At 40.6% G+C, this 25600-nt stretch overlaps 1 protein-coding gene across 1 annotated transcript in view; it reads right to left on the bottom strand.

Moving 5' to 3' along the window:
• Nucleotides 1-9777: 9777 nt before the first annotated feature.
• The window catches only part of znf385b (zinc finger protein 385B), a 53528-nt gene continuing 37705 nt past the window's right edge, over nucleotides 9778-25600 (bottom strand). Inside the window, exons 5-11 of the mRNA XM_038721033.1 lie at nucleotides 21206-21342; nucleotides 20948-21058; nucleotides 18837-19008; nucleotides 18300-18695; nucleotides 16907-17091; nucleotides 16273-16368; nucleotides 9778-15972 (exon numbers count right to left, since the gene is read on the bottom strand). Of these exons, the coding sequence (XP_038576961.1) occupies nucleotides 15703-15972; nucleotides 16273-16368; nucleotides 16907-17091; nucleotides 18300-18695; nucleotides 18837-19008; nucleotides 20948-21058; nucleotides 21206-21342 (1367 nt within the window). The 3' untranslated portion in view covers nucleotides 9778-15702. The remainder of the gene's footprint in view (nucleotides 15973-16272; nucleotides 16369-16906; nucleotides 17092-18299; nucleotides 18696-18836; nucleotides 19009-20947; nucleotides 21059-21205; nucleotides 21343-25600) is intronic.

The following is a 25600-nucleotide window of genomic DNA, read 5'->3' as shown; positions in this document are numbered from 1 at the left end:
AAGACAATAGTTATACATACTGTAATGCTACCTGCTGTTAGTGTTGTTTTGGAACATTGTGTTATTGTTGCAAGACCAATGTACATGTAAAAGAATTGAACCTGAACTGTCTAGCAAGTATTTTAAAGAGGTGGTATTGTGCTCATTTTCAGGTTCAAAATCTTATTCAGGGGTTGTACCAGAACAGGTTTACATGGTTTAATTTTCAAAAAACACCATATTTTTTGTCATACTGGCACATTGCTGCACCTCCTCCTTTCACCCTGTGTTGAAGGCTTCGTTTTAGCTATGGAGTGATACATCTTGTCTCTAAGTGATCTTTGTTGGGAGTTGCACATGCGCAGTCCCTAGTTAAGGACTACTAGCCAATCAGAAGCAGAGAAGGCTGGGTCAGTGAGAAGCCGGTAAACATGGCTTCAGCTGTACATGTTGCCGACCAGTTTGGCAACATAGCTACGTTCAGACTGCAGGCCTTAATGCTCAATCCCAGATCGATTTTTTTTGTTTGACAGTTCACGTTATAATTTAACGTGGCCCATATCAGACTCCAGTGTGAACTGTCCATGGCCTGAAAGTGACCCGCATGCGCAGAAGAATAACACAACGTCACACGCAGCACGCTGTTGCAGGCTACAGATGTAAACAAGGAGCAACAAAGCTCCGGTTAGCTCGCAGGAGACTCCCATTTTCATTGTCCTCTCACGGGTCACATTTCTCCCGAATTATATAATAAAGTGTTCACAACTTTCTGTTCTTTTCTTTACGGTTTCTGGTGCTGTACAACGCAACTGTCCCGCAACTCACTCCCTCCCCTCTCTCTCTCTCTCCCAACTATGTCCGCTCGGACAAGTAGCATGCACGTAACTCAGAAGAGAGCTCGCGGCCTGGTGGATTTCAGGTGTAAGAAAGGGAATTTGTGAGCAGATGATAGCAAGGTAGAGGAGGAGAGAGCCACATGTTTAATTATGGCTTTTTGCGGAGCTCTTTAGCTCAGCACGGCTCCATCTACAGCAGAACCGTGACAGATTTGGACTACATATGGAATTGGCCTAATTCCGAACTGGAAAAGATCAGATTCCATGTGACTTGGCCTGTTCACACTGTCATAAAAAGATCTGATCTGAGTCACACATGGGCAAAAAATTCAGATTTGGGTCACATTGAACTGCAGTCTGAACGTAGCCATAGACTGGAGCAAGAGTTTCAGAGTGGTGAGTTATTAATCTGTAACAAATGTATCTTTCATCCATAAAGTTATAACTGAGCTCTGTCTCTACATCACAGTAACAACTTCATGTCCACTGACTGCCTGGAGGGTAGCTAGTGTTTGGAAGGGAGAGGAGAGGTGTGCTGCAGCTCAGTGGTTTTCCACCGGTGTTTTTGAGGCCGTGTCGGACTAGCTGCTTGGCTAGCGTTATAAGATGCGCATTTTGCTTTCATCCCTGTGACGTCACAAGGATGAAAGAGAAACGGCTGTACTACAACGACATGTTTTCAGGCAGTTCAGAGCAGTGTTTTCTGTGGGAGATGGGAACTCCCTTTGGGCTTTTTCACTTTGCAAACCTATTGCATGCACAAAAAAGATATAACTCAATAAAGGAGAAGAAAATAGCCAAAAAGCATAATACCACCTCTTTAAGCATTTTAACATAAAAGATTTCAATTGTTCACAGTTTTTCCTCAGTTACCAAGACACAATTCCTGGAACCACTCGCCAGTTTCTCAAATCTTGACACACAATTCTTTTTTTTGCCACTTATTTTTTATTTTGAACATCCTTCGGATCTCCCTTTATAGCATTTACTTCAGAGACAATATCTTTTACAATGGGGCTCAACATTCACACGCTCTTACTTATATGATATATGAAGTCCACAGGAGAGTGTGTCGAGAAATATAAGGAAGAGAAGAAATATAAAAAAAAATAACAACCTTGAAGATAAACCTTGCAAACAAAACAAACATCAACTTAGAACTAAACATGGGTTGTATACAAGTTCCCCAGGCAGATCTAACCTGAGTCAGTTCTAATGGCCTTCCATCACCGTCATTAAAGGTGCCCACTTTTCAATGAAAAGATCCCTCTGTAATCTCAATGAGTATGTAATTTTTTCCATATTGTAGATGCTTCTTAACATTGTTAGCCATTCAGCTTGATTTGCCAACTCCTCTTTAAGCCATTTTATTTTAATTGTTTTCTTTGCAGCTACCAATAATATTTGTACTAAATACATCTTTTTCCTATTGTGTATCACATCTGGTTTCATCCCTAAAATTGCTATCAGGGGTCTCTAATCATTTCAACATTCAATACTTATATATAAATATATATAAAAATGGATTTTGACGGGGTGGCACGGTGGTGCAGTGGTTAGCACTGTCGCCTCACAGCAAGAAGGTCTGCGTGGGTTCTCTCCGGGTGCTCCGGTTTCCTCCCACCATCCAAAGACATGCGGACTAGGTTGACCCTAAATTGTCCTTAGGTCTGAGTGTGAGCATGAGTGGTTGTTCGTATATGTGTGGCCCTGCAATGGACTGGCGACCTGTCCAGGGTGTCCCTTGCCTTGCGCCCGATGTCAGCTGGGATTGCCCCCCCCCCTCTCCCCAGGTGATGATGGATGGATGGATGGATTTTGACACACACTTTTTAAACTTCACACTCAGACAACACTTAAAAGCTGGTAAAAACACAGACTACTTGAGTGTAGGGATTCATTCAAAACACCGTTACCAAAATGTTTAGAATTGGTTTTCAGATAAATACTTTTTGAATTTGGTAAAATTGCAGTGCTGACTCTTCAAATAACCCTTTCAGGAACACAATGGAGAGTCAAAACAGTTACATTAGTTGAAATAACAATGATATTTTGGTCAAAAATCTGACTTTTGATATATCATACTGATAACTTGTGCAGACTCCATATACAGTAAAATACCTAATTATACAGTAAAATACCTAATTATACAGTAAAATACCTAATTTCCAAGAGCTTTTTTTTCCATATGCAGCAGTTCTACAGGTTTCTCAGCATGCACGGCTTAGGTTGGGTTGCACTTAGTTGGCCAGCATTTCAGTCATTCCATGTTTGAGCACATGATGAACTATGGTGGCACTGATTTCCTTTGGGATCACTTGTGTTTGTTGTTTGCCGTTGTTGTTGTTTGTTGTTGTTGTTGTCCTTGCCCTTGTCCCTTCTGTTGTTTTGCAACTTCAGCATTGTCAATTTTCCAATGCACATGGACAGGCCCAATTTATCGATCCTGATTGATGCATTACAGTTTTTATCGATTGCTTAAACACATTTCTTGAAATTATGCCTCTTTTTCTCAAAACTCTAAACACTAATCCACAACTTCTCATCCAGTTCCCCAAACATAATTTCAGGTCAAAATGAAGCTCTCCACTCAAAACCCACTCAATCTTGCTGAAAAAAACAAACTTTTCCTTCAGACATAACACATAAGCCCTCAAAACACACACACACTACAACACAGTTTTACACACTGGTGAGACAAATTCAAAACAATAGTACAAAAACTGGTAAAACAAGTAATATTGCTTGTGGTACTCCCCCTCAAAAACCTTTCCACATGATGAACACAAAATAAATAAACACACATTTTCCTTCCTAATTCCTTGGTGTACTATTACAGTACAAGACACCAAACAACAAATTATTCTACCCCAGTGTCCTGTCTTTGGTCTGGGACAGGCTAGAGATTCTTGTTCTCCACCTCCTTCACCACCTACTCTTCCTCCCTCTACCTCATCCACCTCTTTTCTCACCTCATCCTCCTCCTTACTCTTCCTCCATCCTCCTCCGCCCTAGTCCTGCTCCGCCTCCCCAGCCTCCTCCTCTTCCTCCTATCCCATCTCCTCCTCCAACTCCTACTGTTCTTTTTCCTTCACCTCTTCCTCCTCCTCTTCTTCTTCTTCCCCTTCCTCCTCTCTCATGTCCTAGACCTCTCTCTTCAGATTTATCTGGATCCAGTGTTCCAAAACTTAATGAACTGACTCTAGCCCTTTTATCTATCTATTGAAGCTTCTGATTGGTGTGTTGTCAATTCTGACTGTTTGTGTTTCCACCTGGGTAGCTGTGTGCTAATTGAGCCCAACCTGTGCTGATTGAGTGAACAATATTGAATGTTAGTGCTTTCTAAATGACCACATGGTGAAGTCAATGAGAAATAAAGGGATTTGTGTGGAGCAGAGATGCTCACAAGTCTTTGAGCTAGAGTCCAAGTCAAGTGTCAAGTTTTTGAGTTAGAGTCCAAGTCAAGTCTCAAGTCTCTCGTGGTTATTACGAATGCTGTATCACCTGCTGCGTTCAATCCAGGTTGCTAATAAAACTGCATGGCTATAAGGAATTCTGTAACTGTAACCTGTTTTTCATTTACAGAGCACAACCATGTAATGTACAATGCAATTATTGACAGCTTATTAAATACTGTAAGTCAAAACACTCCCCAGACTCTTAAACCCAGTGTAACGTTAAATAAATAAAACTGTGATGTTGCATAATCAACAATAAAGCTGTAACCTGTTTTTAACTTACAGAGCACAACCTGTGCAATGCAGTTAATGACAGTTTAAACTACTGTAAGTCAACACATCACCAGATTCTCAAACATGTGTAAAGTTATAACTAAATAAAACTGTAAGGTTACATGATCAACAATAAACCTGTAGCCTAACCTCTGTCTAGCCAATGGCAATAATTAAGGTGATGGCAGCCAGCGGGACTGTAGGTCGTAGCTGAAGCAAGAAGCATAACGTTAGATGGCCAATGCTGAGCTAAACATGTTTACTTACCACAAGTAACTAACCTATTTGCGCTTCTTTGTTTGGGTCTTGTATGAAGTTTTAAAGCCAGAGTTTATGATGAATGGCGGAGCGGCTGCCGGTTTTTGTTGTCCTCTCTCACGTGCGGCCGCGCGCAGCAGATGCTACATAGGCAGGTTACAGGTAACGGAGGGAGGGGAGTAACAGCAATCTCATCAGACGTTTCCTAAAAGTAAACATTGTTCACGAGTCCCGCACCTGGAGTCCGAGTCGAGTCTGAAGTCTTTTGAGGACGAGTCTCAAGTCGAGTCTGAAGTTACTGTGTGTGCGACTTAGTCCGAGTCTCTAACTCGAGTCCCCATCTCTGGTGTGTAGAGTTTAGAGACATGGGTGTGCTTTTTGAAAAATGGAGTTATGGTTTTAGTTCAAAAGCCTGCTTATAAGCAATGGAGAAAAACTGTAATAAATTTGAGGCTAAGTGTTTGCACCTGGAGAAAAGTGTGCTCATTGAGTTTAAGTGATGACTTGAGCTAATTATATTAAGAGCATATGATTCTTGAATGAAGAGGCCCATACAGTGCAATGAATTACCTAACGTTACTTCTTGGGCCACTTTGTTGTATGATTTTGCATAAAGAGTTTTAAACACTGAAACATGTGGAAACAGGTGAATAATGTTTAAGGTTGTGGCAATTGTGTGTGTGTTCATGGGAATGAGTAATGGCTATGGGTTTTGTGCTTGATAAACCAGTTTTTATGTTTAAGCAACTGAGAAAAACTGTATTGCTGTAATGTATGTGTCAACAACTATAACTCCTCATGGGCTGGAGAAGTTCATCCCAAGAGTAATGATGGTCTTGGTATTTCGGCGGTTTGCAGAAGTCACGTGGAGGCTATGTGGTGGCTGGTGTATGAGATGACAAATTAAAACATTGTAAAATTCACTGTTGTAATCATATAAAACATGTCTGTGTTTATGTCATAATTTTAGACAAATACTGTATATTAATAAACACACATGTTCTGATTGCCATTTACAACTATATTACACAGTGTATTATAGTGTCCTTTATAAAATGTTTTTATACATATGGATGCTAACTATGGACGCTTAAATGTTGGGAAATGTGTGGTTCACTGTGGTGATTTATTTCTTCTAATATGATTTATTTGATCAGTTTTTATTCCTTAATTTCTTCAGTGACTCTAGATGAATTCTTAATTAAAATATCGCAGCTGCAAATATCAAGATTTAGTAATAGGGGTTTGTAAGATGTTTATTAGGGTTCATTAATGAAGTAATTATGGGACTTCTTAATGCAGTTTTTCAGACTTGCATGGTTATTAAGATATTTTTATTAACGAGTATTTCTGTAAAATACTAAATTTATGCAAGTTAATTGAATTACTTTACATTTGTCTTACACCTCAGTGTATTCTGATAAGTCTCTGCTAAAAACACTCAAATTGACAGCTCCATTGTACAATCACGTTTTTGGTGACATTTGCACAGGAAAATAACCTCATGTATAACCTCAATAACCAGTGACATCAACATCATCATCATCATGACTAACATGTTCCCCCGATTTCCCGCCTCAAGCTGACTTCTCACAATAATCTGGTTTCTTGCATGTAAACATCTTAGTCATTGTGTATCTGCAGGCTGTACTCATGTCATTGTTTACAGGTTCATGGTAGGTGCAAGCTGGACTATGCTGAACTGGAGATGACTCGTCTCTTTTTTAACTGGCCTGATCATTTATTGCCACAGAGCAGATACACAGTGTGCAGTAAATGATCACACCAGTTACTAAAAGATTCCAGTCTAGTCCGGTTCTCTCTCTGCCCCTCTGTCTGTCCAATAACCTCAGCAGTACCAGACTGACTAAGTGTTTTCTTTCTCTTCAGATAATCTTGAAGCTAAGGCTTTTGTTGGTCAAAAAAAATAAAAAATAGAAAAGCTTACTTTGAGTTTCTTGGAGGATGCAGCTTAAATAAACATTCGGTCTGATGCAGAAATGAGATCAAGACCAAACCAACAATAAAAAAGATGGGCTCTGTTACAAGCACAAATGATCCCTTGTTAATTTCCCTTTAGGGTTCACTGTGTGATCCTTTCAAGGCCTTGTGTGCAACATTTTTTCAACGTGTGGCCATTGTCAATTTTTGTTAGAAACACAGACGTCAGATTCTGAATTACTAGAAGAGGGAGGAGGATGAGAACAAGTAGTTTCCTATCAAGGCTCATTGTGTGACGCTTTCAAGGCCGTGTGTGCAACATTTTCTCAACGTGTCGCTGTGGCTCAGTGAAAACGTTACTGTGTTAATCATTAAAAATGTTATGGAAAAGGTCAGATGTTTTTTTGTTTGTTTTTTTACAGTTTTTCTCCATTGCTTATAAACAGGCTTTTGAACTAAAATTTCAAAACCATAGCTCCATTTTTCAAAAAGCACACCCATTTCTCTAGCTCTACACACAAATCCCTTTATTTCTCATTGCCTACACCATGTGGTCATTGAGAAAGCACTGACATTCGATATTGCTCACTCAATCAGCACAGGTTGAGCTCAATTAGCACACAACTACCCAGGTGGAAACACAGAGAATCAAAACTGATAACACACCAATCAGAAGCTTCAGTAGAAAGATAAAAGGACCAGAGTCAGTTCATTCAGTTTTGGGGCAGAATGATTTTTTGTTTGGTGTGTTGTACTGTACTAAAAATGTGCAAATGTACATTTGTTATTTCTTTTGTTGTGTTCACCATGTGAAAAGGTTTTTGAGGGGGAAAACCACAAGCAACATTACTAATAACCAGTTTTTGTAGCATTGTTTTGAATCTATCTCACCAGTGTTGTGGACATGAGTTGTGTGTTATTATGGTAACATAGGAAGACTGTGAGTCTTAAAAGTCTTATAAGAGTTATTGAAGTAGTAAAAATTCAGAGACCGCTTAAGGCATAAAATGAATGTCAAGTCATTTAATGGAAGTCAGAAAGTACTGAGGGACTCAGCTAATATCTTTATTTAAAAAGAATGCAGGAAGGATGGAGGACGTTCAGCAGTTTAATGAAAACAAATGAAAAAAAATTACAGAAAATTATAAAGAAAGAAATGTCACATAATTTGCATCATCATAAAAAAAAACAAGCTCAGAGAATAAATATTGTACATGAAGAAGTGGACGGAGGTTCTCTGAAAGTATGAGTTTTTAACATGTCAGAGGAAGATTGAATGCAGCTGCTCTAAGATGAAATCTAAAGGAAACTGTTTTTTGTTTTGTTAGCATCCTGATGATTCAGTTTAAGTAGTTCACCTGTCTCCAGTTACAATAACCTTGGGAAAGTTGGAATGGTGAAGATAGGTTGAAAATTGATTGAATCTGAACTTCCTTTTTGTGTATGCACAGTCCATGAAAACTAAAGTTGATGTATCACCACAGTTTAAACTGATTTACACTACCAAACCATGTCTCAGACGTGTTTCAAAACTACTACATTTAATTATTTATCCGTGTGCATGTCCTCTGGGTTAATGGAACATGAGCTTTTATTTTGGAAGAAAAGTGATTAAATCAGATGGTAGGTTCATTCAAAGCATGGAGAGAATACATGTGCATTCACGCGCGTGCACGCACGCACATACGCGCGCACACACACACACACAGACATTCCTGTATTACCAACAGAGGACTTTCATTTTACACCAACCAAGTGTTGACCTGTGTTTCTGGTCATTTCAAAAACAAAAACAAAAATAGAATAGAAAATTTACATTTAGGGTCTTTTCTATAATATTACTACAAATGTGGGTTTTTTTTACAATTATTCTAAAAGAAAACAACAAAAAAGAGGGGATTTGCATCTTTCCACAGATAATTGAACTTTAATTTTATCAATATTTAAACATTTCCCTATGATACAAATATTACGATAAAACAATTATAGCCACTTCATTTGAGAATAAATAATGTTTTATCTGCAAATCAGAAGTAACGTGGCTGCAAGCACTAATATCAAGGACTGCAGTATCAGCAACAAAATGTACTTTATCCAGGCGTTTATTATATAAAAGATACACACACAGACACACACTCACAATCTCAGATTGAACAAAAAGGACAAGTTTATATCATGTTAACTAGAAACAACACTTCCCTGTTTGTTTCATTTCAGTATTGCAACTCGCCCCCAGCATCAGGACTCGGACTAGTATCAACACTCTCAGGCCTCGGTATTGCTAATAAGGAAGTGGAGTGAATAGAAAAGCAGCAGCTGATCTGTACATTATTGCATCATGATGACATCATCAGACAGAGGAGGACGTTTAGTTGAACAGCTCGGAGCTGCTCAACAAGTTGCTGTTAAACAGCCGTAGTGGAGGTTAATCAGCATCATCAACATGGTTTTGACACTTCTTTTTACAGTTGCATGTTGATGAGATAGAGTTACTGCGCCGTAAGACCAAATACTGCATAGATAAACACACAAACACACACACATAGTTTCCTTAAACCTGTTTGTTCATAATTGGAAGACTGAGATGCTTCAAGTTATTCAGGAGGAGGCAGGAAGACAGACAGGAAAATACTGACCATTTGAAACCATAGAGAATAACCACAAGGATAATATATACACTACCGTTCAAAAGTTTGGGGTCACATTGAAATGTCCTTATTTTTGAAGGAAAAGCACTGTACTTTTCAATGAAGATAACTTTAAACTAGTCTTAACTTTGAAGAAATACACTCTATACATTGCTAATGTGGTAAATGACTATTCTAGCTGCAAATGTCTGGTTTTTGGTGCAATATCTACATAGGTGTATAGAGGCCCATTTCCAGCAACTATCACTCCAGTGTTCTAATGGTACAATGTGTTTGCTCATTGGCTCAGAAGGCTAATTGATGATTAGAAAACCCTTGTGCAATCATGTTCACACATCTGAAAACAGTTTAGGTCGTTACAGAAGCTACAAAACTGACCTTCCTTTGAGCAGATTGAGTTTCTGGAGCATCACATTTGTGGGGTCAATTAAACGCTCAAAATGGCCAGAAAAACAGAACTTTCATCTGAAACTCGACAGTCTATTCTTGTTCTTAGAAATGAAGGCTATTCCATGCGAGACATTGCTAAGAAATTGAAGATTTCCTACAACGGTGTGTACTACTCCCTTCAGAGGACAGCACAAACAGGCTCTAACCAGAGTAGAAAAAGAAGTGGGAGGCCGCGTTGCACAACCGAGCAAGAGGATAAGTACATTAGAGTCTCTAGTTTGAGAAACAGACGCCTCACAGGTCCCCAACTGGCATCTTCATTAAATAGTACCCGCAAAACACCAGTGTCAACATCTACAGTGAAGAGGCGGCTGCGGGATTCTGGGCTTCAGGGCAGAGTGGCAAAGAAAAAGCCATATCTGAGACTGGCCAATAAAAGAAAAAGATTAAGATGGGCAAAAGAACACAGACATTGGACAGAGGAAGACTGGAAAAAGTGTTGTGGACGGATGAATCCAAGTTTGAGGTGTTTGGATCACAAAGAAGAACGTTTGTGAGACGCAGAACAAATGAAAAGATGCTGGAAGAATGCCTGACGCCATCTGTTAAGCATGGTGGAGGTAATATGATGGTCTGGGGTTGCTTTGGTGCTGGTAAGGTGGGAGATTTGTACAGGGTAAAAGGGATTCTGAATAAGGAAGGCTATCACTCCATTTTGCAACGCCATGCCATACCCAGTGGACAGCGCTTGATTGGAGCCAATTTCATCCTACAACAGGACAATGACCCTAAACACACCTCCAAATTGTGCAAGAACTATTTAGAGCAGAAGCAGGCAGCTGGTATTCTATCGGTAATGGAGTGGCCAGCGCAGTCACCAGATCTGAACCCCATTGAGCTGTTGTGGGAGCAGCTTGACCGTATGGTACGCAAGAAGTGCCCATCCAACCAATCCAACTTGTGGGAGCTGCTTCTGGAAGCGTGGGGTGCAATTTCTCCAGATTACCTCAACAAATTAACAGCTAGAATGCCAAAGGTCTGCAATGCTGTAATTGCTGCAAATTGAGGATTCTTTGACGAAAGCAAAGTTTGATGTAAAAAAGATCTTATTTCAAATACAAATCATTATTTCTAACCTTGTCAATGTCTTGACTCCATTTTCTATTCATTTCACAACGTATGGTGGTGAATAAGTGTGACTTTTCAGGAAAACACAAAATTGTTTGGGTGACCCCAAACTTTTGAACGGTAGTGTATATATATATATTTTTTCTTTTGTTGTTGTTTTTTGTTTGTTTTTATCGAGTCCACACAGTGTCTTTTCATTGACAGCTTTGGGCATGACATTCTTTAGCACTCATTTCTGAAACAGTGACCAAAGCGAGACTGGTTTCAAAATCTCTAGATGGAGCCTTTGTAGTAAGGACTTTTTGCTTGGAAATTACCAATGTTGGTGCACTCTATCTCTGCTTTGTACTGTGTACTAATAATTAATAATTAAATAACCACTTATAAATATGTTTTTTTTTTAAACAGCTGCTGTGGAATCGCTGACATTTCATTGTAGATTTTAGGGGGGCAAAAGTATTTTACCCCATTACAGAATAGGTTTGCATTATTTCACGTCTATCTTAAAACAACTCTCACATTCCCAAAGCATTTCAAGAGTTATTGGTCATTGCAATTGTTCCAATTGTTCATACTGACTAGAAATAAAAGGTATATGGTTCACCATTTACTTATAGCCAGTATGAAAACAACCTTCAAGTCAAGTCCACCCAATAGGAAGAAGAACAAGTGATTCTCTCTCAAGTAAATTATTGACATTGCTATTATTATTATTGACAACACAGAGGAGGATCTTTACTACATCTTCAAGTTTGTGAGAAGTTTTCTATGGTTTCTCCTGGTTCTTTGAACCCTGTTCATGACTCTCAAACCACCTTATCATTAAATTTTTTATCAAATGTAAGTCTGAAAATGCTAAAGAAAGCTATTTTCTTGCTATGACGTTTGTTGGCTTTTTGAGAACACCAGCTGCTGCTAGTTTCCCGTGGATGCTGCACCGTGGATGCTGCAGAGTTTATTACAGCCACATTATGAAAGTAATGGACATAACAAGCAGCATACCGATGTTGAGCATCAAAGTTCATTCTTGACCAGTTGTGTGACTAAAAAATAAAAAAATCTAACAGGTCCACTTCACAAGCTTTTCCCACCTGAACTTTCCACCACATTTGATACTCGTCTTTAGCAGATGGAGCTAGCTCAGGCTTCATCACATGACTCAAGTCTGTTACATGGAGGGGATGATGAAAATCTGCCAAACTTTGAGCAAAACACACAATTAGAATATTAGACACAAACTTGTTGCTACAAATATCAACAAAAAAAGTGCAATTTGCCAAACAATATGAAAACAGTATAGTTAGGAAATGTACTTTAGTGAAGGTAAGTTCACAGGCAGCACAGACTCTCTACTCATAACAATACCTCACTTCTTGTACCGCTATTGGTTTACAACTGCATGTAAATTTCTTTATTTTTATTCATGCTGGAGAGAAGCTGCCATTTTGTCTTAAGGAATAATAAAGGAGTCAAGGGAGCCATGAAAGCGGACAAAGCAGTGACACACTTACAGCAGCTTAAAGGTGATGTTTTCTTTCTTCAAGAAACCCATTTCCAACCCTCAGATTCAGATTTCATATATTAAGAAAGCCTGGGTCAGTAATCTGTACGTCCAATCCATTAAAAAAAGAAAAATGTAACATTGGCCCCTTTGTTATAGTGTCTGCAAGGCTGGATAACTTCCTTGATGCTGGTGCTTGTATTTATGCAGATATGGACCGGGAGATGTGTTTGTGCGTGTGTGTGTTTAAAACCACTGAAAAAATAAATAAATACAAACATACCTGAACACAACATCAGGCGTCTAATGAAAGTCCTCCCGAAAGATCAAGGAGGACGTTCACAGCTGAAGTCAAGAGACCATCTCCCTCCATATATATGAGCACCTGTTATCACAGAAGCTCCATACTTAGGTCATGTGATGATACATCTCCATTCACTGAATTTCTGAATTTTGTCGCACATAACATGCTAATTATTTAGATTTTCTAAGAGCATTACAAGTAGTGGAGCTGAAAATGTGATGTTTGTCCTGAGGGTGGCACTAGATGAAAGGACAAATCTCATGGGTGCATCCAAATGTGGCTAGTAGTTGTTGAACAATCTGTCTCCTGACCAAGGTGTTGGATGAATGGACAGGGCATGTGGTTGTTTGAAAGTCATGAAAAAGGTTAGGGCAAATATTTACAACATATACTGTAAAATAAAATATTAAAGCACAGAAAAAGCCACCAGAAGCAAGTTAGTCTTTTCTTTTTCTCGTTGAAAGTGAATAAGCTTATTTACGGATATTGTTTCTTCCAGTGTTCCAGTGACGTTTTTAAAGTCTTAAAAAGTTCCTCTGACTCTTTGTGAAAAAAGTTTCAGTTTCAGTGACAGTAAATGTTCTGTTCCGTTTTAAACCCCGGAAAGTTCTAGTCAGATTCAGTGACAGCAGAAAGGTTGACTGACACTAAACCGACAGTCAGGACGAAAGGCCTTTTTCACTGTAAAACCAGGAAGTAGCCCAGCCCAGAGTGCAGAGCGAATCTGTAACACACTGGCAGTGGAGACGACAACAGGTACAGGCAGAAGTGTGGACATCAGATATAAGGAGGAGGCGTTCATGTTTTCGTACTCTGATTCCAAACATACAGCAAGTTTAGCCAGTGTTGTGTGTCCTGAATTAACCATCCTGATGTGACTTTGTGTTATTGTTTTTGGTTTTTGCTGACTTGGTAAAACTGATTTTCACCTGGACTTTATGTTGTCATGGTGAGAGTAGTTACATCAACAACACACATATTAAAGTCAGTGTGTAAATAATTACACAGTGGCTGTTTTAGACAAAAAACAGAATAAATTACATTTAAAGGGATTTAGCTTCAACCAGAATTACATACCTGGCTAAGAGTGCAGAGAAACAACAAGGAAAGCAGACTGTAGGGAGGCCTGGGCTCATGAACCAGGTATTTCTACAATCATGACTATGGCCCTGCAACTTAGGTCATATTTTCATAGTTTTTTTCATAATTTTTATCCGCAATAATAACATTGTACAGAGATAAAGGCTAATTTCTGTATTTTTAAACCTGGGCCCTCTTTTTCTAATGACTAGTCAAAATGACTAGGTACAAAAAGTTGTGGAATTTGTGCAGTAGATGGCTTCAGCCGGCAGCAGTGGCTACAATATATTAATTTGGGGCAATTGTGCCTGTCAAAATTACATCCACATAAAGTGCTTTTTTCCACGACAGGTTCACACTGATGAGGTGTCTGACAACATCATGGAAAGGATCTGCACGCTTGACTCCAAGTTACACCCTTTGTTTTTCACAAGAAACAGAAGACTCGCTCAAGGACTGTTCTCCCACTGAAATCTCATTAGAGGCAAGTTGTTGCTGGTGGAAATGAGGAAGACGAGTTTGCTGCGTACGTACAAGAGCTCAACACCAAAATATGTGACAGTGGGGCCCAGGTTTAAAAATATCAAAATTATACTGCAATAGCTGAGATCTTTGAACACATGTGTGACGTCAGATGAGTGAAGAAACACAACATTTTTGTACTATTTCCTCCTGTTGGAGTAACATTTAGTTAAAACTACAGTGTTCAGCTGTTTAGGAAATTACTGAGGCTTTGTAAAAAATGAAACTATATATTTGTGAGCCATTTTTAAAGATTTGTGTCGTAAGTAGAAACCAATGGATTTGGGCCTGAAAGCCACAGAAAGTGTAGGAAAGCCTAAAAGTACTGACATTTTGTTTGGTTCTGTGCTTTTTAAGGGATTTGGTGACAATAAACAAAATATAAAATAGCGTAAGCTGCATCTTTTAAATTCTCTCTCTCCACTTCGTAGTTTGCTGTATGTTAGGAACGAGTCGAACATGAGCGCGGGGATGTCTGAGGGAGGACACCTGTGGCATCACAGTCCAGTGTTGATATGACGTGAAGACATCTGCAGTATTTGTGACGTGCTGGACTCTCTGACATCAGGTGTCTGCTGGTTAGTTCATCCAGCATGAGGAAGAAGAGCTTCTGTGTTTAGAGGAGATTTGTTCAGACCGATCCAACCCGCTCCTAACTCCTGAGGACCTGCAGCCAACCTGAACGAAAAGTCCAGACTTTCTTGTTCACTTTTGTGTCTGGTCTCAACACAAGCTGCATCTTCTAGCCTGAAAATCTGGATCTGATTATTGTTTTCTCAATCAAACCAAACTATATTAAAAACTCCAGCTCAATTTTCAGTAGATTCCACAAAAAGTCATTTGTCATTAAACGATGAGGTACTTTAGGGCGCATTTTTGGTAAAAAGGCAGAACAAAGAAAAAACTGTCTCTATGTTTTCATGCACAAGTTAAAGGTTCTACATATTTATCTTCAAGTTGGACGTTTCAAATCAGCTGAATCAGGAGCATTAAAATGAGAAATGGGGATGACAGATAGACTTTTCCATGACCAGATATTCATGACTGCATTTAAAAAAATACCAGGTTTTCCAGAATGTGTGAGAACCTTTTAACTTATGTTCTGTTCAGCTTTAGGGCTGTGTTTTTTTTAAAGCATTGAGTCCCTTTCTGGTTTGGAAAAAATCATCACGGGTTGCTTTCAAGTCAGCTGTGACCTTTTGGACCAGAGAAGGAGATCTAGACAGAAGGAGGTGGAGGTTCTGTCCTCTCAGGTCTCTTTTTGAAGCCTCAGTCAGGTGAGATGGTTGCAGGTTTGAATGTCTCTTCTGGACTCCTCTGCCCGTTGAGCTCCAACAAACTGGAGGTCAGAGGTCAAAGGTCGCCGGTTCGACTCCCACTGCCGTTAGTAGGGTGTGAAGAGAATGGATCCTTGGCTCGTTCTGATTGGTCCAGGAGCCGGACGCAGGAAGGATGCGGTGAAGAGGGACGAGGACGCTGGAGGGCGAGGATGGAGAGAGATGGCAGGGGTGAGGGGTGAGGAGGTGGGAGTGAGGAGAGGGGAGGAGGAGAGAGAGGTGGGAGGGAGCGAGATGGAGGAGGTGAGGGAGGAGGGTGGAGGAGCGAAGGGAGTGGAGAGGAAGGAAGGAGAGAGAGAGGGCTTCACCAGCTCCTTCTGAGGAGAAGAGGAGAGGAGACGAGAAGAGAGGACGGGACAAGAATAAGAAACAAGGAGAGAAGATGAGGAGACAAGGAATGGAAATAAAGAAATAAAGAGATGAGAAAAAAAGAGGAGACGAGATGAAACAAGTCAAATGTATAAATTAATTCAGTTCCCCATTATTGATATTAGCATTTGTATATTGCATTGATGCATTTATTGATCTGCACAGTACTCTACTTTAGTATGATTTATGCCAAAAAAGCTAATTTGAATTTGATTTTGAGAGAGAGACAGTGGAAGAGAGACACTTACAGTGAGTGAGCTGCGCTGCTGTTTGTTGTAAGGGCTGTATTTGGGTTTGCTGGGTTTTCCTGCCACTCTATCTTTGTGCCTCCTGCTGGAGATGTGCTGCAACAACAACAAACACACTCTCACGCTGACAACAGAGCTGAGGACAGGGCAGTCGGTGACTCGTCTGGCTGTGCTTTTGAAATTAATTAAAGGCAGGAGGACATAGAGAAAAGAAAATCTTCCTGCCAATACAGATGAAATAGTCTTCCCATAATCAATCCAATATTACCTTGGAGAAAAATATTGACGTTGACACAGAAGCCGCAAAATATGAGCATATCTGAGCCTGATGAGGAAAGTAAGACAAAACATATTCACACTGTACTGATAGCTCCAAGCAAATATCAGGCATATATAGTGACAAACACATTCTTCACTCTGGTGGTTGTAATCTCCGTGATCAAAGTCTGAATTAAAAACTCCATTTCAAGTTTTAATATTTCTGCTCTCAGGTGTAACTAGAAAGTTTAGACATAACAGGCTGCTTTAGTTTGGGGACCAGACAGTTTGTTTGACTTCGGAACAGTAAGCAAGATTTGTAAAATGTGATGTTAAAATAATGTTATTTTATTGTATGTGTCCGCTTTGTTTCTACCTGTTTGAGCTGGATCTCAGAGTTGACATGGACATCACAGATCTGGCAGTGGAAGGTTTTGTTCTGCAGGCCGGACCCTTTTATTCCAGAGCTGCTGCCGTTCTTCAGCTTGGCTCCGGGTCGTGGGTAGGCCTTGATTGGTCCGGCACCACTCCGAGCCTCCAGCATCGTCTTGTGCTTTGAACCTGCAAACAGAGACACACAGAAACCAACATCTATGAAAAAAGAGACATACAGTAATGATAAATATATACAGAATGTCAGTGTGGGTGTTTCACAGTGCTGCAGCTATAAGGCCATATTGATGTTGTTGTTTTTTTTATCACCTTCACCAACCCCACAATACTTTCAATTCTTGCTGCTTTTTTTTCAAAGGATCCATCAGTTTTAAAATTGATTTCCTTCCTTTCAGGTAACCACTAGTTTATTTCTATAAAAACCAACCTGCAGAAACCTGAAACTTACTGAAGACAAATTATTGTGTGGTAATCATCAACATGTGGCTGAAAGCTCATTATGTTGATGCATTTAAGGGCACCCCAAAATCTGAGATATGCCAGTTTGCTGCTAATCAGATACGTTTTAAATGCTAGACCCAACAAAATTCACGTGATCATTCTCACAAAGTCCACGTTTGATTGTCTTCTGGGATGTTAAAGCAATTTGAATGCACCACCATGAAGGATAACGAAGGTACAACAAAACTGAGGTGACATAACTTAACTCTAATTCAAGGTTAGTGTGGTGTCAAAGTCCATGGATTGGTCAGAAAGTCCAAGCAATATCAGCAATAACATCAATCGGACCCTTTTTGGTAAACATGGTAAATGAGACCCCAACTTGAACTTCCCCAGTGTCCAGCCACATACACACAACATGGTCAAAAGTATATGGACACCATGGGCATTGATCAGAGCCGCTAATCTTCTAGTTTCGGGATTTCTACCAGATTTCTGAACCTCTGCTGCAGGGATTTGCTCTCATTTAACATAAAGAGCATAAGTGAGGTCCAACACTGATGTTGGGAGATAAGGCCGGGCTAACAGTCAGTGTTGGATGGGGTTGAGGTCAGGGCTCTTCCCTGAAAATCTTTCCCTTATGGACCTGGCTTTGTGCACAAGGTCATTGTCATGTTGAAACAGGAAAACACCAAACACATAAAGGCCATAAAGATAAATATAAACAATAAATCAAAATGATGGCCATTTCAGCATCCACCACTGACCGTCTTGAATGTTGAATGACTGTTTTTTCTGATGGACTTTTAAAACCTGCAACAACAGGCTGTACACACTTCTAAGTTGATGTTCACACATCCAGCAGTTACAGAGCAACATTATCATTCATTTGGAGTGACCAATGTTTTTCTATACATCATCTCGTCCCTCCTCACCTGCGTTATGAGCCTCCAGCTGAGACAGAGAGTTGACAGCGACTTTACACAGAGAGCAGTACAGCAGCTTCTTTGCTTTCTCCTCTTCCGACTCTGCGGAGAGAGAAGCATCCTGGGAGGAGGCCTGGGAAGGAGTAGGAGGAGGATGGGGAGCAGAGAATGAAGCGGATGTGACAGGAGCTGGAGGAGGGGGAGGGGGAGAGGCTTTGGAAGAAGAGGAAGAGGAGGAAGGAGAGGAGAAGAGGCCCGGTGCAGGGAGGGCAGAGGGAGGACTGGAGGGAGGAGGCTCACTGCCTGCTCTGCTAGAGGAAGAGGAGGACGAGGAGAGAGGGGAGGAAGAGGGGAGGAGGAACGATTTGAGAGCAGAGGAGGAGTCTATAAGGCTAGATAAGAGTTCTGGAGGGAGGATGGGTAAGAGGAAGAAGAAGAGGAGAAGTAAAAAGTGGAGGAATCAATAAAAAAAACACCCTGTGATATTAAAACCAAACAACAACAGTAACCGTATTTAGATCAGTGTTTTTAGTAGATAAAGTCAACCTGTGTGCTGATTGGTGCTACTGTTTGATGAGACAGGTGGGGTGAGGCCCACAGGACTTGTGCTGCTCTCATTGTTCTCTCCAGTGACTGCCAGCTTGGCCTTTGCCTTGTTCTCCTGAGACTTGACCTTCTTCGCGTGACGACTGCCTCTGTAATGAGCTTCTGCCTGAGACTGAGCAAGAGACACACAGACATTGTTATGAAGTCCTAATATCACATCCTGTAACTCTTCCATTAGCTTCTGAGGCTCAGTACAATCTCTCGTGGAGGGTGTCAAAACTCACACCAACATTACCCACAATGCAACTTGACTGTAACACTTAAGTTGGAGATTTGGGTGTGTTGTTCTACGTTTGCACCTCCCATCCAGACTAAAACGGCAAAAATGAAAACCTAAAACAGAGAAGTTTGGAAACGCTGCCGACCCCGTTTTTCGTTTTGAAACTCCAGAGTGCGTTTTAGTGAAGATGGGCTAAAATGGAGGACTTTAGAAACGATGATGCAGACACTCACGCTTGGCTCTCTGATTGGGTCTTATAAGTCATGTAAAGCAGACACATGGTGCAACAACATAGAGTTTTTGACATGGTATTTTTATTAAAATATTGTGTACCTAATTGACGCCATTTTCTTTGCAACGACTCCCACTCTGTTTTCTGCAGCAACACTCCTGTGTTACATTCAGTAACAGTCCCAGCTCGTTATTGGTCCATTCCATTCTTCCTCTGCATTCTTCCTCTTTAATGTAGACGGAGATCAACTCTGATACGCAGCTAAAACGCTGGTGTGGATGGAGATCGTATTCGTTTTAAATCTCCATTTGTAAACTAAAATGGAGTAGTGTGGATGGGGCCTCAGTAATGTAGCGTCCAGCTGCTAGCATTGTGTAAAGGTGAGGAGCAGGCTACAGAGATGTGGTAAACTCACTTTCTAACTCCACACACCAAGATTTTTTCCATTTTCAGATTTGTAGTCTTCAGACACTGCCTCATGTGACATCACTTGAGTCAGTTTACCAGATTTCACGCCGCTCCCTCTGGAGGCACAAATAGCTATAAAACTTTTTTCATGTAGTAGTAGCAGTAGTAGTGTACTTTGATGGAATTAAACAAAAAACCCACAGCTCCCATTATGTTTTGTGAGCAGAGCAGTGTGCATATTATACATCATAGTAGTTAATATCAATATCCACCCACGCTCTCTTGTACTTTTATTGTTCCACATTTTAGCTGTAATCTCTGCTACAGTGCTGCTAAGACAGTGCAGCCATGCTAGTGGCCCTGTGAGGTTGTCAGCATGCTAACATGCTCACAGTGACAATGCTAACATGTTGATGTGGACTGATGATGGACTTGAAATGTGGAGCCTAAATTGTGATGCAGTGTGAGAACAGTTTACATAACCAGGTTGTCTCTACACTGTAACACTGTTCATGTTAGGTGTCACAACACAGTGTATATAGCTCCAGAGTAACAGTGTGTCAGTACACTAACACATCTCCGGGTCAACAGTGTCCTCATGTGACTGTCTGGAAGCTCTTTTATTCAGCTTTTGCTCATCTTATTAAACTAAGCTAATGCTGCGCTCTTTTATTCATCTCCTCTCCTCCCTTCAGCAGTGATTCATGTTTTCATGTTCACTCATGAATAATTTTAACGACTCATACATTAGTCATGTTTGATTGGCATGTCACTAACAAGGCATCTCGTTTTCTCTGAGCCGTCATTATGTGAATGAGCTGAGTGTCATTTACATAGCACTGTGTATATAGAAGGGTAGAGGTTACACCTGGTTATACGCACCTGCTGTGTTGAAAATCTGACAGAATAATCCAGTACACAAAAACAAACTAACAAGTATCACACAGTCTCAGCTGAACATTTTCATTATCACAAATCATAAAACTCTTTGAGGTCCTGGTGGGACTGCCAAGCATGATATCTGTAGCTGTCTGTAGAGGCAAGAGGATTTCCAGAAATGTCTAGACTGCAGATAGATCAGCTGACAGGAAGTTGATCATAGAAGCATGATCAAAATGACTGGAGGAGTATGAAGAATCTGATCTAAAACTACACACACAAACAGACAGAAATACAAAGGTAGACACTTACGTCAGAGTTGAACCTCAGCTGGCAGACGTTACATGAGATGACCTGTTTCTTCTTGGGTACCAAGGTAACGCCAAAGGTGTGGTTGATGACGGCCTTCTGCACCGGGTCCATCTGCAGGAAACACACAGGGGTCAGAGGTCACCAGCCTGTTCAAGATTGGCTGAACAGTCATGACAGAGTGGTGCTGACAGAGTCTGTACTGCCTGCAGCTACAACACCCTGTCACTGTTACTGTCCCTCATACACACACAGTCATACCGTGTTGAAGTTTGGGAAAAGTCCGACTGGTGACGTTGTCTCGACAGGAAACGACAGGAATGATTTCATCATCACTGAGGGACTACTGGCGCCTATCAGCCCTGGCAACGCCCCGCCCACTGCACCACACCCAATTCCTGGAAACAGAGAGACAGAGTGTTTGAATATTGAATCGAGTGCTCTTTAGCTCCAGGGGCATCAATGGAGGTGATTGGTGGTCAGTTCAACATCAAACAAAAAAGGGGATGTCCTTCAAAATGGCTCAACACATACAAAAAACACCACCCAGAAAAGGCGTGGCAGCTGGTTTTGGAAACATTATGGAGTTACAGCAAAACTTCAGTCAGAAAAAACATTTACCACCACTCCCATCTGTTCCTTTTCTAATTCACATCTTCTTATTTGTGTGACAGATGCTGGAGAATTCTGTAAATATTAAAAAACACTTTGTGTTCTCACACGTGTGTACTTTCTGGCCAAATTGAACATTTTTGCCCGGGGCTAAACCAGTGTTTAAATATAACATTTCTACAGACTGCACCACTCGGCTCTCATCTTCTTCTTGGGGATGGAGGGTACATTATGTCCGCTCAGACTGTGGAAATGTTGCATTTAAATGTTGGTTTTGACTAGGGAAAACATGTTATCATCGCAAACAGGAGACATCTGTGAGATCATGAAAATACCTTTGAAGACACAAACCGGAACGCTATGTGAATTATAGAGGCGTTTTCAGATAAACTGTTTGACCAGTAACCATTTGTATTAATGTAAGCAGGTCAGTAAGTGTATCTTGAGCTGGTGCCTTAGCTTGAACCTCAGCAAAGATATTGCTAAGTGATACAAACACTTCTTGGCCATGCCTCAAAAGAACAAGTGGAGGAAATCCATCTCACTCTGATATTTACATCATTTCAACCTGGAGACCTGGAGCAGTTGATCTACTTTACAGTAACAACATGAAGAACATATGGAGCTGCAGCTGCTGGAGACAGAGAGGGGTGATAATACAAAGAGAAAAAGAGAGACAGAAGGTGATTGAGCACTTCATAATAATGACTCCATGTGTCCAGTTGCCACAGTGCCAGTAAGAGCTGCTCTGTACGTCTCAAATCTCCTTCATCGATATTTAAAGACACAGAGCGTAGCTAAGTAAATTTACTTGAGCACCTATAGTGGGAACCTAGTTGACTGACTAAATCAAGGGTCATAGACATCACGCCATATACGACTATTACAAAACAAAATTACTATGAAACTGCCTTGAGTGATATTCAAATATGACAGAATTATTCACAACCTGAACCATTACGTACAATAAACATTTAAAAGCCACCAAGAGTCGACTCAACACATCATTCTTGGGCCATTTGAGGAAAAGCGGTGATGCCTTTCGATGTCCATAACCCAAGTTTAAGCTTGCTCCCAGCTGTGTTTGTTCCCAGTTACATATGAGGAGGTGTCACATGTATATGCACAGTATACACAGAGAGTAGGTCTGATGAAGAATAAGCATATATTTTTTTATCTGTGTAAGTGTGAATAGTCACAGCTTGTAGAAGCCCTGCAGTGAATTTTTTCATAACAGAGTGTGGGTGGAAACACTGATAGCAAGTGAATCAGCTCTGACAGAGGAGGAGGAGGAGGAGGAGGAAGAAGAGGAGGAAGAGGAGGAGGAAGAAGAGGAGGAAGAGGAGGAGACATTGGTCTTATTGGTTTTGTCCAGCATAACTCATGTAAACCCATTATCTCTCATTCAAATTCACTATAAAACAGTCTAACCCATTCTAAATGCACTATAACCCATTTTAAATGCATTGTAACCCATTATAACATGTTCTAAATTCATTATAACTCTGAATGCCTTATAACCCATCCTAATAATTTTAAATCAGCTATTATAACACTTTTAGCCTATTCTAAATGCACTATAATCCATTATGACATGTTTTAAATCCAGTTCTAACCCTTGCAGATGAGGATTTCTAAAACAGTTTTAAATGTTGATCTGAATACACTTGATTGAGAGCTTTAGAGTTTTACATGTACCCAGGTCAGCTGTGTGTGTTTTTCAGACTAGAATTTATCAGATAGCTGTGGATTAACTGTGTGCCATGCTGCTACTCTCTGAGTTTATCCTCATATAGCAGAGCTATGAGTCAATGTCTGTATTTATCACTACAGCTCATTATTAAGTTCAGAACAGCATGACACAACACAGCACTGTAATCAAACGCATGTAGCCGGACACACTACAGCTCAGATCACTGTCTGGATCATCTGTTATTAGCTGGGGGATTATTTATGATTGTAAATACAGATTAGCATCTATTTTTAAAGCTGGTGTGATGGCTCAACTTGGTGGACCTGCCAAAACAAAAGCTTCACCTTCCATAATACAGTCAAAGTGAAATAGATGTAATGCAGGTAAACTGAATCTCAACTCCTGCTGTCTGACTGTCATTACTTAAAAAAACAAAAGTGCATTTACAGCAACTGTGAAGCAGAAACGTATTCCTCAACCTACTTTATCAAAGGTTTTATTAGCAGTATTTAGTAATTTGTAGAGGTTCCCACAGTCAGTTTGACTGACTGTTTATATCACATCATCGTAGTACAAACATCAATTCACCGCACACTGTAACTGCCAAGATGATGTTCTGTCAGCATTACTATATAGTGTGTTTTATAGTATATTGTCAGGTCCCCTGTTCCTGGGTAGTGTGTGTGTGTTCCTTTTTTACAGGTGTGGAGTCAGGTGTGCAGGAGGCTGTTACCAGCTGCCAGCCATCAACCTCATTATGCTCTGCCTTTTATACCGGGTTCCTGCCTCCACTCAGCACCAGATCGTAGACTAACGTTACCAGTCAGTCACATTCAAGCCGTTCTAATTTAAGACTAGTTCTTCTGCCTGTTCCCTGCTAACCCTGTTCTTCTGTGCCGCAGATATCCCTGCCTGACCCTTCTCCTGATACGACTCCTCTCCTGCTCTCACCCGCCCGGGACTGTGGGCGCGTGCCCCGTGGACTTCCGCTTTTCCGGATTCCCAGCCTAGTGCTGCCCCTGGACTCTCTACTCTCTGAACCCAATCTCTCACACCCAGCATACTGTTAATAAACCCTGTTTCATTCACCACCTCTGAGTCCTGAGTACTGCATTCGAGTCTGAAAACCAGCCACAGCCTTACAGTATATGGGGTTTTTAAAGGGGGGTAGGCTATGTGAAACTTTACCCACTGTGGGTGGCAGTTTAAGGAATGTGGGTAAAGTCACTAAACTGATTCAGAAGAAATTTGAACAGACTACTTCACAGGCATCAGTTTGCTCAATTATTTAACAAAATGCAATTTAACTGGCTGTGATTGATCAGCATCACTTCATAAAATCAGGACAGTGTTTGACCAGTGGTTTGAGATCAGGTGTGCTGCTTTCCTGTTGACTTGGGAGGTGGAGGAACAGAGAAATCCCTGCAACCTTCGAAAAGACCACTGAAACCACCTAAAGGATCATCATTTGAACACCTTATAAACCTAGAGAACCTGTTAAAGGACCACTCACATAATACAAGAACCCACTGAACCTTATCAAGACTACTGAAAACCGTCGCAGGAATGCCTAAAACATCCAGGAGAATTTGTAACCTGGGCACTTTATCAAGAACTCCTCAAAATTTGACCATGAAACTTTCAACAACAGAAAGGTTTAGGGGAAGGGGTTTCTGAAGCTGTTCAGAACATCTATCAGTCACTTCAACTGAACCACAGCTGACTGAACAACCTCTTCAAGCACCATTACCACCTCAAGGATCATAGTAGATTCCTCCAATAATCTGGAAACTTTCTTAAGGGCACCTTCAAGCACTTTTCTCTTCTGTGTCATGTCACTATTTTAAGAACATTATTTCACTTTTTCAGGCAACAGAGAGGGAATCTGTGTTGAGTGTTTAATTATGGGACAATGAAAGCTTTACAATCTCTTCAAGGACAAGTAAATTGACCTCAAGGACCATTTGAACTTCCTTAAGGACCCCTAGAATCTGCAAAGGGATGGTTTAAACCATCTCAGGACCTGAACATCCTGAAGGACCATTATAGTATTTTGGAAACTTTCTCAAAGACATATTAATAAGTGAACTTGTCTCTTGACACTTTCACTCTGAGTAACGCATCCATGTTGAATGTTAGATTGTGGAAAATTCAACCCTTGCAATATCTTCAAGGACCACTTAAACCATCTCAAAGACCAACAGAACTTCCTTAAAGACCCCTAGAATCTGCTCAACCACTCTAGATCCCTGGGACATCCTAAAGGACCACTGGAGCCTTCTCCGAGACTCCTTTAGACTTTATAAACCCCATCTCCCCACTGTCTGAGCTGTTATGAATTGTAGATATCT

The sequence above is a fragment of the Micropterus salmoides genome, unplaced genomic scaffold, assembly GCF_014851395.1.
Source record: "Micropterus salmoides isolate LMB-PRFRI ecotype aquatic unplaced genomic scaffold, ASM1485139v1 Ms_hic_scaffold_15, whole genome shotgun sequence".
NCBI lineage: Eukaryota > Metazoa > Chordata > Actinopteri > Centrarchiformes > Centrarchidae > Micropterus > Micropterus salmoides.
The sequence above is the reverse complement of the archived record's forward strand: the minus strand, read 5'-3'. Positions and strand labels throughout refer to the sequence as shown.